The 17,159-nt window shown below is 43.0% G+C and overlaps 1 protein-coding gene and 1 long non-coding RNA gene across 2 annotated transcripts in view; one reads left to right on the forward strand and one right to left on the reverse strand.

The window, feature by feature from the left end:
- Positions 1–1,568: 1,568 nt before the first annotated feature.
- nkx2-8 (NK2 homeobox 8) lies at positions 1,569–15,610 on the reverse strand. The gene is made up of 2 exons (XM_062968291.1): positions 15,304–15,610; positions 1,569–5,904 (listed from the first exon to the last, which is right to left on the reverse strand). The coding sequence occupies exons 1-2, from the start codon at positions 15,524–15,526 to the stop codon at positions 5,363–5,365; spliced, it is 765 nt and encodes a 254-aa protein (XP_062824361.1). The 5' UTR covers positions 15,527–15,610; the 3' UTR covers positions 1,569–5,362.
- Positions 5,742–17,159, forward strand: part of LOC134295510 (uncharacterized) — a 57,533-nt gene continuing 46,115 nt past the window's right edge. Inside the window, exon 1 of the long non-coding RNA XR_010002110.1 lies at positions 5,742–5,869. This is a non-coding gene — a long non-coding RNA (uncharacterized LOC134295510). The remainder of the gene's footprint in view (positions 5,870–17,159) is intronic.

The raw sequence follows: 17,159 nt of genomic DNA on the forward strand, positions 1-17,159 counted from the left end.
AAAAGAGCTTCGTTTTTATGATACAAATTTGATAATCTCCCCTGCACACTGGTAAGGCTCTAATTTGAGTTGTAAGCCCATAAAATTCAGGCTCTTTGTTTCCCTGAAGGCCACAAGGTTTTCAAAGATACCATTGTACCGCCTAACACCCATAAAATCGTCACTGGGGACTGATTAAACAGTCCTGAATTGAAACAGTGAGGATTTTGTCTAGGTCCCTTTCAGGGACGACAATGCCCTTTTCAACTCCGGAGACAAAAGGGGATTTAAGGAGCGAATCTCTGGGAGATTCTTCCAAGATAACCCCAACCATATGGAAGACAAGGTGGCCAGCAGCTGAGCCCCCCCCCCCCCAATAGCAAACGCATACACTAAAACCTGCGAGGAAAGTAACCGTCCATCATCCCACCCTCAAAACAAGAGCTCGGACCTACGATTTCTTCTCCCTTCAGCTCCGATGTCCTCCTGAAATCACCTCCCATGGAGCTGTTTAGACACAACAACACAATTATCAGGTTCCTTCACAACAGCAGGACTCCCACTGTTTCTCTTCTCCCTCCCGACCTTCTCCAAGCGAAAGTGGATTGCTTTTGTGGTTGACACACCAAATCCTGGGATTCCGTTTCTCAACAACCAGTGGGAGGCTGATGGCTTCAAAAATGAGTGGAAACAACCCTATCATTAGATAAGAATGAGGAAAGCTAAAAGCTGGTTTGGGATGTAATGCAAAACAGCACTTGGAAATGAATGTCTTTTTCTCCCAAGTGGATTTTGCAGACTCTTCTGTCTCCATCAGGATTACATACCTTAACTTTAGGGAAAGGGAAATTGTTGTTTCTTCTTAGAGGGCCCTGAAGGAAAACAGAGGGGTTGTATCAAAAGAAAGTGGCCTCCACCTGTGCAAGCTTTGGTCTTTAGTCAATCGAACCAGACTGTAGCTTCTTTTCCCTAGTTCTGCCTTGATTCATCCATCTGGCTGGTTGGGTGAAACTAAATTTCTCTTAATTGATACTGGAGAAAATTCCGTCTTCCTGTTGAAAATAAAATTCCATTAGAAATTCAGATTTTATTTTAGCCAACCCACTTCGAGGAATGTCAAGGCATAAATCGTCTCAGAATCGCTTGGAAGAATTCAAAACTCTGCTGTGAATGAATACCAAGTCAATTTGGTCTGTTGGCTACTCCATGCTGGATCCATGGAATCAATTGATGAATAGTGAGTAGGTTAATTCCATTGATTCAATTGGTCTACTCTAATTCGGACTAACAATAATACCGAGGCCATTTTATTCGTCCTAAAAATGTTCCAAAGAGATAATGAATGGCCACACAGCCCGAAAGACATACAACAACCCAGATAATAAATCGACAAATGAAAACCCTAGGAAGTAAACATTTGGAAAGAAGAAGAGGAGGAGGGGAGGAGGAGGAGGAGGAGGAGGAGGAGGAAAAACAACAGAGGACACCTTTCTGTTAAACTGAAATATTTTGACTTGGGAAGAGTGGTTTAATTGAAAACTTTGATCTAAATCGAAATGGTAGTGCCAACAAGAGAAAACCCATTGGTGTCCACATACATGTTGACATTTATTAAGTGATTCTGTCGGTATACTCTCCTTGGGATTACCAATTGAACTGAGCCCTTTGAAATCTTCAGTACAATTGTATGGCGGGTGAGGCAAACAATATCCAGCAACATATGGGAAGTTTGGAAAACACTGACCCCCCCCCCCCCCCCACTTGCAGTAAAGTCAATTTCAATTGAATTAGTTGAAGGGAAGACGTAATAGTTGCTTCAAATTAGCCTCGTGCAAACAAAAAGACACTAATTGCACCGTCATCACCTTTAGGATGAAATCACAATTGCCTTCAACTCACTGAGGTCCCATGTATAATACAGTATTGTAAATTAGAAAACATTTATTTTTATTTCTTATTTCGCCAACCCAGGAAATAAATGCGAAAATGCAAGTATTTGGAATAGGATTATATAACGTGAATGAAGCAAACACCCTTCCCAAATATGAATTTTGCCCCATCATGAAATTGTCCTTCCATCCTCACATTTCAAGCACTGCTAAAAACTTCCATGAAACGTTTTAAAAAACACTCGAGATTTTCAGCCTTTAGAATTCATGTATTTTTAGTCTTGATAATGTTGCTATCTTCTTCTCAATTCCAATTCTTCTCAATGCAATATTTAGGAGTATTTTTGACCTAGGAGCCAGTGTAGTGCAGTGATTCCGGGATTCCAGTGTTGGACTGGGACTCTGGAGACAAGGGTTCAGCTCCTTGCTTGGCCATGGAAACCCACTGCGTGACCGTGGGTGAATCATTCTCCTCTCTCAGGTTCAGAGGAAGGCAATGACAAACCTCTTCTCAGCAAACCTGGGCGAGAGGGTCGCTTTTGGGTCGCCATAACTTGGAGATGTTTCAAAGGCGCACAACAAGAACAGGATTTGACCTGGAGGCGTGCCACTCTTCGGCAGATACGAAGAGGAGTTTTCAAATGGGATTGCAATTCTTTATATCCGGTGTATCTATAATGTAGAATTAATACAGTTTGAATTACTGCGTGGCTCAGTGTTGCGGAATCTTGGGATTTGTAGTTTGGTGAACCACCAACACTCTTAGCAGAAAAGGCTAAAGACCTTGCTAAACTACAACTCTCATGACTCCCTAGTCTAAGGAAATGGCTATAGTGCTTAGAAAGGAGGGGCGGCTATAATGCTTAGAAACTCAGACCTGGCAGCTCAACCTTCCCCTTTCCTTACCTGAATTTTATGCGAGTTCCCTCCAGAAGAGCCCCAAGATCTGAAAGTTGTTTCCCAGTTCTTTACTGGCGCAATGTAAGTCAACAAATTTATCTTCATCTTAGATGTCAGCCTCAAATATTACTTTGAGAATGAGGGAAGAGGTTAGAAACATTAACGGGATCTGGAGCTTTTGAGAAATTAACCACATACAGACCGCTCGCCTTTCTTTCTACTTATTCGCATCTAAACCATCAACCGACATAGCATAAAACACTTTCCTCTCACACTAAAAAAACAAAACAAAGCCCAAGAAGAAATATCAGTTTTGTCCAGCTCCTTTTGTCAACAATCCAGTTTATTAATCAGGGCAAGAAAGTCCTATTTGAAAATAAACTATCTCCCAATACAACTCACTATTCGTTTTGTTTAGAGCAAAAACCGTCATACTGTTACAAAAACATAATTCTATGTTTCCGACTTGCCTTCTAAAATAACAAGCCGAAACCGCTGTGGTAGCCCTTGAAGATGGTCTCCATCCGTGTTAGGAGTTCATGACTTCTGCTCTTGGATTTCTTAGTCCTCCATCTCCCACATACTTCAATGTCCACTAAGTACGAGAGTTGGACTATGATTTCGGAGACCAGGGTTGAATCGCTGCTGGAGAATAAGCCGCAGGGTCACCTTGGGAAGTCACACTCTCTCAGGCCCCTTCTTCACTGCCATTAAAATCCAAATTATTTTATTTGAACTGGATTATGTAGACTCATATAATTCAGTTAAAGCAGATAATGTGGATTATTTGATTTGATAATCTGGATTTAATGGCAGTGTAGATCCAGCCTGAAAGAAAGGCAAACCCCTTCTGAAAAAATCTTGTCAAGAAAACCATGTGATAGCTTAAGAGTCGCCATATGTGTAGGTTTCCTTGTTGTGGTTCTACTCCATCTCGGACCAAGTATTAAATTTAGGCCTAGGTTTTCCCTAGGTGACAGAACTTATAGCTGGAACCAGCTATTAGATTTAGGCCTAGAATCACTTCTTCTGCAATAGGTATTATGCATTCTAAACTATGTTACCTGGAGGTTTATTCACAGAGAGTGCATAGGATGAACAGTCGTCCACCTCGCATTTATCCCTCCCTCCCATCTCGAACAGGTCAACTTTCACTTAATTATCAGTGTGGTGGACAACTTGTGGAAGGTGGAGAAACTGCTTGGATTCAACTACGACTGCAAATGGGTGACTCTTTTGCTCTAAAGAACCTACTGAAGTCAGTAGCTTCAAAACATAGTCAGTAGTGTGAATCAAGGACACCCCAATATGGAGTGTTCCAATATGTTCTATTGCATTAGCTAGAATCTCTTTTCTAGGTTGCTGTGGGTTTTCCAGGCTGTTATAGCCATGTTCCAGAAGCATTCTCTCCTGACGTTTCACCCACATCTATGGCAGGCATCCTCAGAGGTGTGAGGTTTGTTGGAAACTAGGCAAGTGAGGTTTATATATACAGTATGTGGAATGCCCAAGGTCAGAGAAAGAACTCTTGTCTGTTTGATGCAAGTGTGAATGTTGCAATTGATCACCGTGATTAGTGTTTAATGGCCTTATTTATTATTTATTTATTACATGCATTTATACCCCGCCCTTCTCCCGAGGGGACTCAGATTTAAAATCTGGCTTTCTGTAGGAATCCTTTATTGGGAGCTGTTAGCTGGCCATGATCGTTTTATTTGAGAACACAAACATGCTGAACCACTTTAACAACCACCATGTCAGCCTACACAGAGAAGCCACTGAAATCCACAATAATGAAAATGAACAAAATCTGACTACCAGTATTAAAAATCAGGACAGTAAATAAAAAAAACAACACTCTGAAAACGGGGGAATTCAGAAGATGAAACAATCTGGGCCAGCTAACACCCCCAACAAAGGATTCCCTCAGGCAGGAATCAGACAGGCCGTGAATATGAAAGGCCATTAAATGGTAATCAAGGTGATCAATTGCAACATTCACACTTGCCTCCAACAGACTGGAGTTATTTCTCCCAACCTGGACTTTCCACAGATATATAAACTCCACTTGCCTAGTTTCCAACAGAGGATGCCTGCCATAGATGTGAGTGAAACGTCAGGAGAGAATGCTTCTGGAACATGGCCATAGAGCTTCTGGGAAACTTATAGCAGTCCAGTGATTCCAACCATGAAAGCCTTCCACAACCTATTGAAAACTCTTTTCTTCTAATTTGAGTCCATTGATTGATTTGAGTTCTTGTTTCTGGAGTAGCCAAGGCAAGATGACTCCGTCTTCCACCTGACTCTACAGATCTTCCACTACAGATAATGAAAGACAGCTACCACGCATAGCTTTAACATGGGTTTTGAAATATCACATAGACCGGCAGTGTCATGTTTCCTGAGAGGGACCCTGTTAAGAGGGGCTCCACGAATAAGCCCCAGCTAGTTCCTCCGGTGCCTTGAGAGAAGGCACCAGTCCAAAGGCTTCAAGGCACTGGGACGGCCGCTGAGGGTCTCTCTTGCATGGCGATGGGCAGGCAACGAGGATGGCCAGACCGAGCTCTTCGGCACCGGCCGCCCACTCTTGCCCATCAGCCCCAGTTCCAGGACACCAGGGCCGGCGGCGCTAAGTGCTGGTAAGCGGGGAAGAGGCCGAGGGAGGCGGGCTGGGGAAAGGGCGGGTAGGTCCCGGGGAGGCCGAGCCCCCCTCCGCCGTAGTCCTGCCCTGGAGGGCTGGCCGCCCCGCTGCAGCTCTGGCAGGCCTTGCCGTCCCGGACCAGGATGGGCACCACCACCCGGCGCAGGAGAGGCGCCCCCTCGCCGCCCCCGAGGCCCCCTCCTCCGCCTCCTCGCTCGGCGCCCTTAGCCCGCTTCATCTTGTAGCGGTGGTTCTGGAACCAGATCTTGACCTGGGTGGGCGTCAGGCGGAGCAAGTGGGCCAGCTGCTCCCGCTCCGGCGCAGACAGGTAGCGCTGCTGCCGAAAGCGCCGCTCCAGCGCCAGAGTCTGCGCCTTGGAGAAGAGCACGCGCCGCTTCTTCTTCTTCTCCTCCTCTTCCTCTTCCTCCTCTTCCTCCTCCGCTGGAGCCATCGCCGCAGGGTGAGTCCTGCTCTCGCTGCAGCTCTCATCCGAAGCTGGAGGAGAGAGAGAGGGAGGGAGGGAGAGAGACGGGAATCAGGAGCATTAGTTCAGATTGGAGATGAATGTACACTGTCGAATTAATAACGCTTGATACCTTAACCGCCTGTTGGAAATAGCAACCTCCCAAGCCTTTCACTATTGATTCCTTATATTTGCTAACCTGTATTCTATGTGGCACAGTGCGTTAAAGAGCTTGTTGGGAATCACCCTGGACTACTCAAGTCTAGATGTAGTAGTCAGATAGATGATAGAGTTAGATTGAGGGAATCCTTTCCCTGTTTCCAAAGCATGCCTAGATAGGCTTTACTGTGTTTCACTCTATCCTGTTTATGTCACATCCCTTATTTTGAAGTTAGTAAAAATGTGAATCTCTAGGGACAGTAACTTCTCATTGGTCAGAATGTCTTTTAAGGCCCCAATAAACTGGACCATGAGGTTGGAACCATTTTGGTTCACTCTTCTCCCTTTGTTCTTCTAGCTAACAAGAAGCATCTTGCTGTCTCTCCTGGCAAGATGTAACTATTTAGATGTTTGTTGTTATTTCTCCTTTCTTATTTTTCCTTAGAAACCAGTCTAGAGCAGACTAGACAGCTCCCAAGCCTTTCTATCTACAATGGAGTTCTTTTTATCTGAATAAATACTTTTTGAACTTTTACTGAGACTCTGCAGTCCATTGCAATCCTAAATGGTCAAAGGCTTCTCTTGCTCACCTCGTGTAAGTAACTGCTGCATTTGAAAGCTTTGCTTTTGCTACTCTGCTGAGTTTTGGTGGAATCTCCCCCCAGAGAGGGTTAAATTGAGTCTAACCGCTCAGAGATTACCACAACAGCGCTGAGGACCAGGTTCAAATCCCAGGAGCGGAATGAGCGCCCGCTGTTAGCCCCAGCTCCTGCCAACCTAGCAGTTCAAAAACATGCAAATGTGAGTAGATCAATAGGTACCGCTCAGACGGGAAGGTAACGGAGCTCTATGGAATCATGCTGGCCACATGACTTGGAGATGTCTATGGACAACCCGACACGACTGGACTTAACGTCAGGAGAAACCTTTACCTTTACCTTATTCTATGTGTATGTTTATTTGCCAGTTTAACTGTACCTCTTTGGTGTGGGAGGAGTTATAGACATGTGACTGTACTGAGCATGTTCAGACTCAGGGCTCCATTTTGCACTCAGTCTGCTTTACATCTCGGTGGAGGTGAATGCATGTTTGCATCATATCTCAGTGGAAGTGGATGTATGTTGCTGTTTGGACTTCAGTACAGAAGTATGACTTATGGACTTCAGTGAGTACAACTATACCTAAAGACTATGGACTATTGATTAAGAATGATACCCAGTGTACTCAACACACAGAGAACTACAGCCTATGTAGAATTGAACTTAAATAAGAAATGTACCAGTATGGTGAATTAATACAATTTTTTGTGAGTAAACAAGATATGTTATTTTTCAAAGAGGTGTCAAAAACTGTGTTATTTCTACAGTTTAGATGCATCCTAAGTTAATATGAAGGGTTATCAAGCAACAGACCTATGCTTAGGTAGTTTGTCCATGAGTGTTATTAATTGATGTGTTGGAAATAGCAACCTCCCAAGCCTTTCACTGTTCATTTGTTAATGTATATATTTGCTAATGCATATATTTGCTTCTATATGTATGAATAAGAATGATACCCTGTGTACTCAACACACAGAGAGCTATATCCTATCTATAACTGAACTTTAATAAGAAATGTTCCTGTATGGTGAATTAATACAAGATGTTTGTGAGTAAACAAGATATGTTATTTTTCAAAGTAGAGTTTGGTTTTTTTAAATCTCTGAGTGCATGTTTTAAACTAAGAGATTTCAAAGGAGTGTATATCTTTTGGGCAACTGCAACTACAATTTCAACTTCAAAGAAACAACTATCCTCTGCTAACCAAATATATATATACTAACCTTTGAACAAGTGATATTCACAACCCTAATGTATATATTAGACTTGACTTCTAACAAGGTCATGCTCTTCTTGAGTAGTGGTTTTCAAAAGGTGGTCTCCACATATTTATGGAGATTCACATTTGCCAAAAGGATATGTGCCTAGAGACTTGGTGCAGTTATTTTCCAAAACCGACATGGATTAAAGCACCATTTGGCAGAGAAGACAAAGTAACTTCTAAAACTACAAATTCCATGTTTCCATAGTATTGACTCCAGGTAGTTTAAGTGATGTCAAACTGCATTAAAGACTTCCTTTTTTGATTTCTCAACCCTCCATTGTTCCCCAATTCCTTCATGCCTGCTATTTCTACAGTGTAGATACACCCATAAAGAGGAAAGGTAATGGTAGTGCATGGTCCTTGTGAGGCAACCATTTATGCTGATGCTGACAGGGTCTTACATGACAGTGAGGAGTCATTTTATTTTGGAGTAAACAACAAGGCCAGTGAACCAAATCACAACAAATTTGGCCACAAAAGACATAGTCATCCAAAATATGTCTGTAAATAAAAAACCAAGAAAAATAAAGTCCTAATTAGAGGAAGAGGAAGAACTGTTTTTTTCCCCATTGCTGCCAGTTAGAAGGGTAAGCTCCACCCACTTTCTCTCCTAGCAACCCACTCAGCCATTTAATGGTGCTCAGGGCCTCTTCACTCAGGTCTCTTTCACACTGCCTATAAAATACATATTATCTGATTTGAACTGGGTTATATGGCAGTGTAGACTCATGGTCCTACCACACACCTATATAACCCTGAATGCCAAGGCAGGGTAATCTGCTTTGAACTGGATTATCTTGAGTCCACACTGCCATATAATCCAGTTCAGTGTCGATTTTATACAGTTGTGTAGAAGGGGCCTCATGTTCTAAGCAGATAATATAAGATTATAAATATAATATGTAATAATTACTGAGGTATAATAATACAGAACAATAGAATCTGTAAAATCAGGACAGTAAATAAAGAACAACACTCAGAAGACAGGGGAATTCCAGACAGGAAACAATCAGGACCAACTAACACCTCTCAACAGGCAGAAAGCAGCCAGGTTTTGAAGCTGCAAGGCCATTAAATGTTAATCAAGGTAACTAATTGCAGCATTCATACTTGCTGCACTGAAATTATTCATTGCTATTCGACCTGGCCAAACAAGAATTCCGCAAGGTAGAAAGCAGCCAGGTTTGCAAGCAGCAAAGCTATTCAGTGCTGTTCCACCTGGCCAACCAAGATTTCCCCTAGATAGAAAACCCTCAGGTTTTGAAGCCACAAGGCTACTCCGTCCCATTCAACCTGCCCAAGGAATGATGCCCCTATATACAAAGCGGCCAGGCTTTGAAGCAGTGAGGCTATTCAGTGCAATTCCAATTGGTCACAGCAACGCATGGCAGGGCACAGCTAGTTCTATATAAAGAATACCATTCTACAGCTACACCATGGGACATGAGCAGTCATGGATTTTGGTGATAGTCTTGGAATGAAAGCCAAAGGCCCCCCTGCTCAGAAAGCAAAGGCTGACAGAATCTTATCAATAAGCCTTCAGGAAAATAAATCAATGCAACCTTAATCTAAATTTACATTCCAGCTAAAGAGGCAGAATAATGGGAATGGAAAGATCATGTATTGGGATCCAGAAAGAAAGAGGATGTCAATCAAGGGTGTATAGAATCAAAAGTGGGAAACTCATTAGAATAAAAGGTTTTAGAAAAAATATGGCATTGGATAAAAAACTGAAACTAGAGACTGGCTGATTAAATTTTTCAAGTTTATTCATCACAATCATTTCTCAAGCAACCAAAGTGGTGATTGTATACATGGGCATCACTTGACACTACATAAATAAAATAGACTACAAAATTGGAAACTGAAGATGAGGAAGCTCTATTCTCTGCAAAAACAAAAAACAACAACAACAAGACCAGGTACAAACCATGGACTACTAATATCAAAAAATAGAGTAAAATTAAATCAACTGTTGTGCTGAAATACAACCTAAATATATCTCTGCAAAATGCAAAATGTAAAATGTAAAAACTACATTTATACTATTAAGTCTAATTGACTGGCAGGTGGACTAGAACATATTTTGGAAATTTTCAATCTGAGAGCCATTGTTACTATTTTTATATTTGTTGACAACATTAAGCTAGAACTAGAGTAAATTCTGTCTCTATAATTTGAAAATCCATATGATATTGGGATGTTGTCTGTTTCTGGTGATTTTTTCCTTTCCCAACTACTCAGAACTATTGCATCATTCTTTAATAATAACAATAACAACAACAACAACAACAACAACAACAACTTTATTATTATATCCTGCCACCATCAGTGGTGATAGTTAATGTAAATATGGCCAGGCTGTAAGTAATAGGGCCAGGGAATGGGAATAAGAGCTCTAACTATCAGACAAGGGCATAGGATAAAGTGTATGGCTAGGCTACATAACAATTTCATAGATCAAAGTGGTGCTCAAAATTCTAGAACAGACTTTTACCATATGGAGCACAAAATGCCAGATGTTTAAACTGGGCTCAGGAAAGGAAGAGGCCCTAGGGAACATATTGCAAACATGCAGTTGAATAATGGAGCAAGCTAAAGAATTTGCTGCCCAACCTCAGACCTGGAGACTGAGGCTAACCTGCAAATTACTTAACTCTCCTCTTGAACTGCAATTCCTTGGCTGGTAGCTGTGCCTTTTAAAGAGAGAAGACAGAAAGAAAAGATCAGCTTACATCCCTCCCTCCTCTCACCTATCCAACCCAAGCAACCTTTCGCTTTTTTAAACACCAAGGAAAGGTCAAGGTGAGTCAAGCAGAACAAGAATGTCCAATGTTGCTCTTATTTCATTTCACTGATTTATTTAAGTTATATCTTTCCTTCAAAAGAGATGCCTTTCTGTCAATGACTATTTGAAGAGCTAAAAGATGGGATTATGTTGCAAGTGGATTTGTACCTTTCATAGATTTAAATAGTTAAAAATTGAAGTGAATATTGATAAAACAGTGCTCTAAATAAAATGAATCAAGATCCAAATTCTAAACGACTTGCATCCCGATTTTGGGAGAAAGACGGGATATGCATTAAATAAATAGACACAGAGTAAACTTGTCGATTTAACAAATTCTTATTGATTCAACGGATCCACTTTAATGGAGATTAATAATTGGATTTTAGTGGGGACACGGAATTTAATTGCATTATATCACATTATGTGGCACATGACACCAATGTGTATATTGCTGGGCTTGGCCCCCATGTAAGCCGCCCTGAATCCCCTTGGGGAGATGGCGCAGGATACAAAAATAAAGTTATTATAATAAACCCATACATTATTCTCCATTACCGCACTTAGATTACATTCTCACTGCCTTGCATAGGACACACAAAGGTCTAAATCTTGTTAATCTCAAGCAGAGTAGATCCACTGCATCGTTGTGATTTTCCTATGTATCTAAAGACTTTTTTCTATACCGTTCAACACAGGATTCAATGGATCTACTCTGGCTGGGGGGAACACGGAGAGCACATTTCGATTTCCAGCGCCAGCTTGTTGGGGCTGAACGAGTTGAGCTCGGACTCCGGAGATCAGGGTTCGAATCCTCCTTCAATGGGGAAACCCCTTGGGTGGCCTTTAGCAAGTCTCGCTAGCTCAACCATAAAGGAAGACAAGACATTGGGTGATCTCCTCTCAAGAAATATTGTCAAGGAAATCCTGTGACAGAGTCGAGCTAAATTACAGTTGCCTTGAAAGCACATATCAACAGTAACAACAACCCCTTCATGATGTCTTACCAGGAACAGGAAAGGGTCTATGTGTTGTCGAAGGCTTTCATGGTTGGAATCACAGTTTTCCGGGCTGTATGGCCATGTTCCAGAAGCATTCTCTCCTGACCTTTCACCTACATCTACGGTATGGCGGGCATCCTCAGAGGTTGTTGAGGTATATTGGAAACTAGGCAAGGGATGTTTATATATCTGTGGAATGTCCAGGGTAGGAGAAAGAACTCTTGTATGTTGGAGGCAAGTGTGAATGTTGCAGTTAATCACCTTGATTAGTATTGAAAGGCCTTGTAGCTTCAAGGCCTGGCTGATTCCTGCCTGAGGGAATCCTTTCTTGGGAGGTGATAGCTGGCCCTGGTTGTTTCCTGTCTGGAATTTCCATGCTTTCATTGTGTTGTTCTTTATTTACTGTCCTGATTTTAGAGTTTTTAAAATATTGATAGCTAGATTTTGTTCATTTTCATGGTTTCCTCCTTTATGTTGAAATTGTCTGCATGCTTGTGGATTTCAGTGTCTTCTCTTTGTAGTCTGACATAGTTTCCAATATACCTCACAACCTCTGAGGATGCTTGCAATAGATGTGGGCGAAACGTCAGGAGAGAATGCTTCTGGAATATGGCCACACAGCCCGGACAATTCACAGCAACCCAGTAAAGGGTCTTATTCCTACCTAAGAATTTAAAAACAGTTATGTTGGGCTAGTATAGCAGTACATTGGATTACATCTGAGGTAATTGCTTAAAGGTGAATTCGGAAAAACCACTGATTTTGGTTAATGGGGTAAACTACATTAACCCAAACCAGGAGCTCCGTGCCTTGTTTGGCTGCCCTGGCCATCCAGGCACAGGGAGGAAAAGAAAAGCAGCAACACCCCGCCCCAATCTTGGATCCCTATTTAGAAAGACCAACCAGATCAGAACCAGGAAAAGGCGCACAGATAGGCGCCCGCCTCTTCCTGGTTCTGCTCAAATTCATGAGACTGAGTCTGGATCCAAGGGGGTGGGCTTGTTCTAAGCGGCTTGCAGCACGGGGACCATCGGGTGGAGCTGCGTTTCCCTCACGAGCCTCTGTCTTTAAATGCCAGGGAGTCTCTACTCAACAGAGAAAGGACATCTAGATTGTCTTCAAGAATGGCTCCTGAATGCACGCAATGAAAAGGACAGCGAAGAAGACGGTTTTAAAAAACATGGTATATGGAACAAAAGCCTTGGTGCCCACAAGCAGCACAGAAGGCGATGGCTTGCTTTGTTAGGTTTCCCAAAAGATTCCTTTTCCATAACATTGGGAACAGCTTTCATGGAAATCACTGACCAGGTCAAGTTAAGCTCTTTCCCTGCTAGTTCTTCCGGAAAGCTCTTTTAGTTGCAGTACTCGCTGGATGGGACTGACTTCTGAGTAAGCATACTTAGGTGTGCATTCCTGATTTCCCACTGAAAGCAAGCGCCCTTCATAGCCTAATCTTATGGGGCCTGCTCAAAAATAGATGTCGAGTTCCATGGGTTTGTTCCCAGTTAAATAGTCTAGGACGACAGCGTTTAAATACGAAAGTTGCCTGGATCAAATCCTACACTAGATTAACAGCATCTAGGAAATGAGAAAAACAAACCCATTGTGGATTGTGAAAGGGATGGAAATAGAAATGGATGAGTAGATTTGTCACAGAATCATAGAATTATAGAGTTGGAAGAGACCTCGTGGTCCATCCAGTCCAACCCCCTGCCAAGAAGCAGGAAAATCGCATTCAAAGCACCCGGACAGATGGCCATCCAGCCTCTGCTTAAAAGTCTCCAAAGAAGGCTTGTTACCGGTTACAACACAAAATAAAGCATCATAACATGCACAGTCCCTTCATGCTGTAGGCAAGCACAGAAATAGACCATATGTACTCTAAGGGATATGAACTACGTAATTGTCTACATTAACAAATAGATTCAACGTTATATAATAATGATGGTGATAATTGTGACTGATATATGAATTGTCCTATTTTAACTTCAATGACCAATTTTATCCTCCCTGAAAAATAATATCCGTAAAATCAAATGACCCCTACCTCCGCAAATCTGCAAATAAGTATCAGTTGAAACAACAGAGAAGGCAATAGCCTTTCTAAAAGTCTATAGGTTATTTAAACATCTATAGGTTAAGGCTTTCAACACACGTTCAGTCAATCCAACTAGCTTCCTAATCGGCAAATTGGAAAGATTTTTTTAAACAGGCAAAAATAGTGGGTATTCTTTTTAAAAGCAACGAAAAGGAAGACGAAGAAAAGCCTTTAAAGAGGATATAATTTTACGTGTAGCGTATATATCTATCTAGGGGCCCTTCCACACAGACATATAACCCAGAAGACCAAGGCTGAATAACCCACAATATCTGCTTTGAACTGGAATATCTGAGTCCACGCTGCCATATATCCCAATTCAAAGCAGATAATGTGGGATTGTATTCAGCGGTTTGGAAGGGGGCTTGGTATCACAGGACTCATCCTTCAGAAATCCAAGACAATTTAGTCGAAAGGACTATTTTTATAGACATATAGATATATATATATCTCGGGTATATCCGTGTGTTGATACATTGTACTTTACTTATCTATTGATCTCTAGTCTTTCAGACTAGACAAAACATTGTGCCAATGGAAGCATCCTCCATTTGAAAACACAATAAAGATTATAGAGCTAATAAAAATGGTTGCAATTCTGTTAGTTCCAACTATAATAGACCCGTTGAATCAATTGTGAAATTATGCCAACATATAGGTCACTTTAAAATAAATAAATAATAAAGAAATAAAAGACAGACTAGACTCAAGATTTTCTATAGATAACACTTTGAAAACCAAGGAAAGCTATTTCTTTCTTGTTTCGTGAGTCCTAATGCACGGGTTTTGTGAGTTCTAATGTGTAGATTTATGTACCTTTGGTGACTCCCAATGCGTTGGTTTATGTGTGTTTCGTGAGTCCTAATGCGTGGGTTTTGTGAGTCCTAATGAGGGGATTTATGTGTGTTTCGTGAGTCCTAATTCGTGGGTTTTGTGAGTTCTAATGAGTGGATTTATGTGTGTTGTGCGAGTCCTAATGCGTGGGTTTTGTGAGTCCTAATGAGTGGGTTCATGTGTGTTGTGTGAGTCCTAATGCGTGGGTTTTGTGAGTCCTAATGAGTGGGTTCATGTGTGTTGTGTGAGTCCTAATGCGTGGGTTTTGTGAGTCTTAATGAGTGGATTTATGTGTGTTTCGTGAGTCCTAATGTGAGGGTTTGTGTGAGTACCGAGGCATGGGCTCGTGTGTTTTGTGAGCCCTAATGCATGGGTTCAGGGACCCTAATGCGTGGGCTTACGTGTGGACATATATGCCCAAATCCTCTTTCCCTCTCAAAACACTAGTTGTCTAGGATTTCCTCCAAAACTCTTGGGGTCGATTATTATCTGGAGAGAACCAAGTTCGCTCTCTCCTCCCGAACCATCGATTATCCTTTCCGACGAAAGAGCCCGTTTCCTGGACCTGCCCCTGTCCTCCTGAGGCCACCCTTGCTCCCAATTTCCCCACCCCTTGGTCACCTTTTGCGCTCTCTCTCTCTCTCTCTCTCTCTCTCTCTCTCTCTCTCTCTCGTTCTCTCCCACTCACACAAATAATGGCTCCGGTCGGTCTCCATCCACTCCCCGAAGAGGGATCCGCCTCTGTATCCCCTTTCCATGGGCTCAGCGTCTCTCCTGCTTTGGCCGCTGCTTCCTTCGCCCTCGTTCTCGGGTAAATCCAAGAGGCTCCGGACGGTGAAGCTGATCCTGCCTGCCATGGGGGCGACGCCGGGGGCCTGGCAGGGAAGGCGACCAGGCCGGGGCTGGCTCATGCCCGCTTGGCTACTGTTTATATTGGCCGTCCGGCCCACCGTCCACACAAGCGCTGCTCTCCTCTCCCACCCTCCCGAGTGAGTCAAGTGCCAAAGGGCTAATGGGAGAGAGGGCTCCCTCGCTCCCACCCACCCCCCTCCGCACGCACCCACCTCAGACCCCCTCCCTCTCCCCCAGAGAATCCTCACCCCCCCCCCCCAAAGCCAGCAGGAAGCAGCCTCTGCTATTCCAGGTTCTGTCTGATTAAGCCAAAGTGGGGACAGATAATGGGGATTGTTCGCCCTGAATAACGTCTTGGGTGGTATTGGAGATTGGGGGGGGGGGGCAACAGCCGCCCTCGCCACCCCCAACCCCGTCATAGGAACCGTTGCTGGGTCGGAAAGAGGCTCGGCTGCCTCTTCCCCCACTCACCCAGGCCTCGTCCTTTTCGGGAGCAGGCAGGAACTGGGCCATTGTCTTGTCTTTCTCCCTGTTTGCCAAAGCGGCTTCAAGTCGAGTCTTCTCCATCTCCTCGGGCTTCTCCGTCCCTTTCTTTTGTCCTCTCTCTTCCTCCTCCAGCCTCTGCTTTCCCTTGTCGCTCTCTTTCTTTAATTAAAAAGTGGGGGCGTATATCTTCACGTCTCAAACGCCCATGATTCCATAGCATTGAGGCATGGGGCACCTGACTCTCGCCAAGGGTTCATCTACACCAGGCATGGGCAAACTTCGGCCCTCCAGGTGTTTTGGACTTCAACTCCCAGAATTCCTAACAGCCTACCGGTTGAAGTCCAAAACACCTGGAGGGCCGAAGTTTGTTCATGTCTGATCTACACTGTTGACTGAATGCAGCTTGATCCCACTTTAACTGCCATGGCTCAATGCTGCAGAATCCTGGGAGAGGTAGTTTGGTGAGGCAACAGCACTTTTTAGCAGAGAAGGCTAAAGACCTTGCACAACACCCATGATTCCATAGATTATCCATGACAGCTAAAGTGGTATCAAACTACATTCACATTACAGTGTAATGAAGCCTTGGGCACAGCAGGCCTCAATGCTATGTGCTCAAAATAACCCAAAGTTGGAGTGATTCCACCATAAATATAGCAGAATACTAGAAGTAAACTTCATAACCATCAGAAACATACATGTAATGAACTGGGATAAGCTTCTATTCCTCTGCGTGGTTTAGGATTGCCGAGTCAGAACTTTAGGTTCAAAAATATTTATTGACGTCAAAGAAATACATTCTTGATAGAAAAGGTCTTGGAGCTAACTAGCTTACTAAATCTCATCTTCTAAAGAGGTAAAAAGGTAAAAAGTCCACGTAGCTACATTTTGCCTAAAAAGAGGCAAAATGTGCATCCTCACAAATAGAAAGGAAAGCAGAAGACGGAAAAATAGCGAATGGCCATGTGGCCATCTCAGGGCAATAAAACTTAAAAAGCAAGTTCCCTCACAGAATTCCATTACTACATCCTCAAAAGAGGGAAGGAGACAGTATCTAGCAGGAAGAGGAAAGGCAAAGTCCTTTTGGGAGCAATGCGTAGGAATGTGGGGGAAGGAATCTCTCAGCTCAGCCCTGTCTCTAGCCTAGCTACTCATTGAGGACTGGAAACTTGATGACAAAAGAGACTTGTGCAGTTTTAGGGCTAG

Source organism: Anolis carolinensis, chromosome 1 (assembly GCF_035594765.1).
Source record: "Anolis carolinensis isolate JA03-04 chromosome 1, rAnoCar3.1.pri, whole genome shotgun sequence".
Lineage (NCBI taxonomy): Eukaryota > Metazoa > Chordata > Lepidosauria > Squamata > Dactyloidae > Anolis > Anolis carolinensis.

Bases quoted from the DNA above. Each gene is read 5' to 3' on its own strand.
- nkx2-8 (XM_062968291.1), bottom strand. From the start codon at position 15,526: ATGAGCCAGCCCCGGCCTGGTCGCCTTCCCTGCCAGGCCCCCGGCGTC. The intron at 5,905-15,303 runs GTGAGTGGGAGA...TCTCTCCTCCAG, and splicing joins CGACCGGAGCCATTATTTGT to CTTCGGATGAGAGCTGCAGC.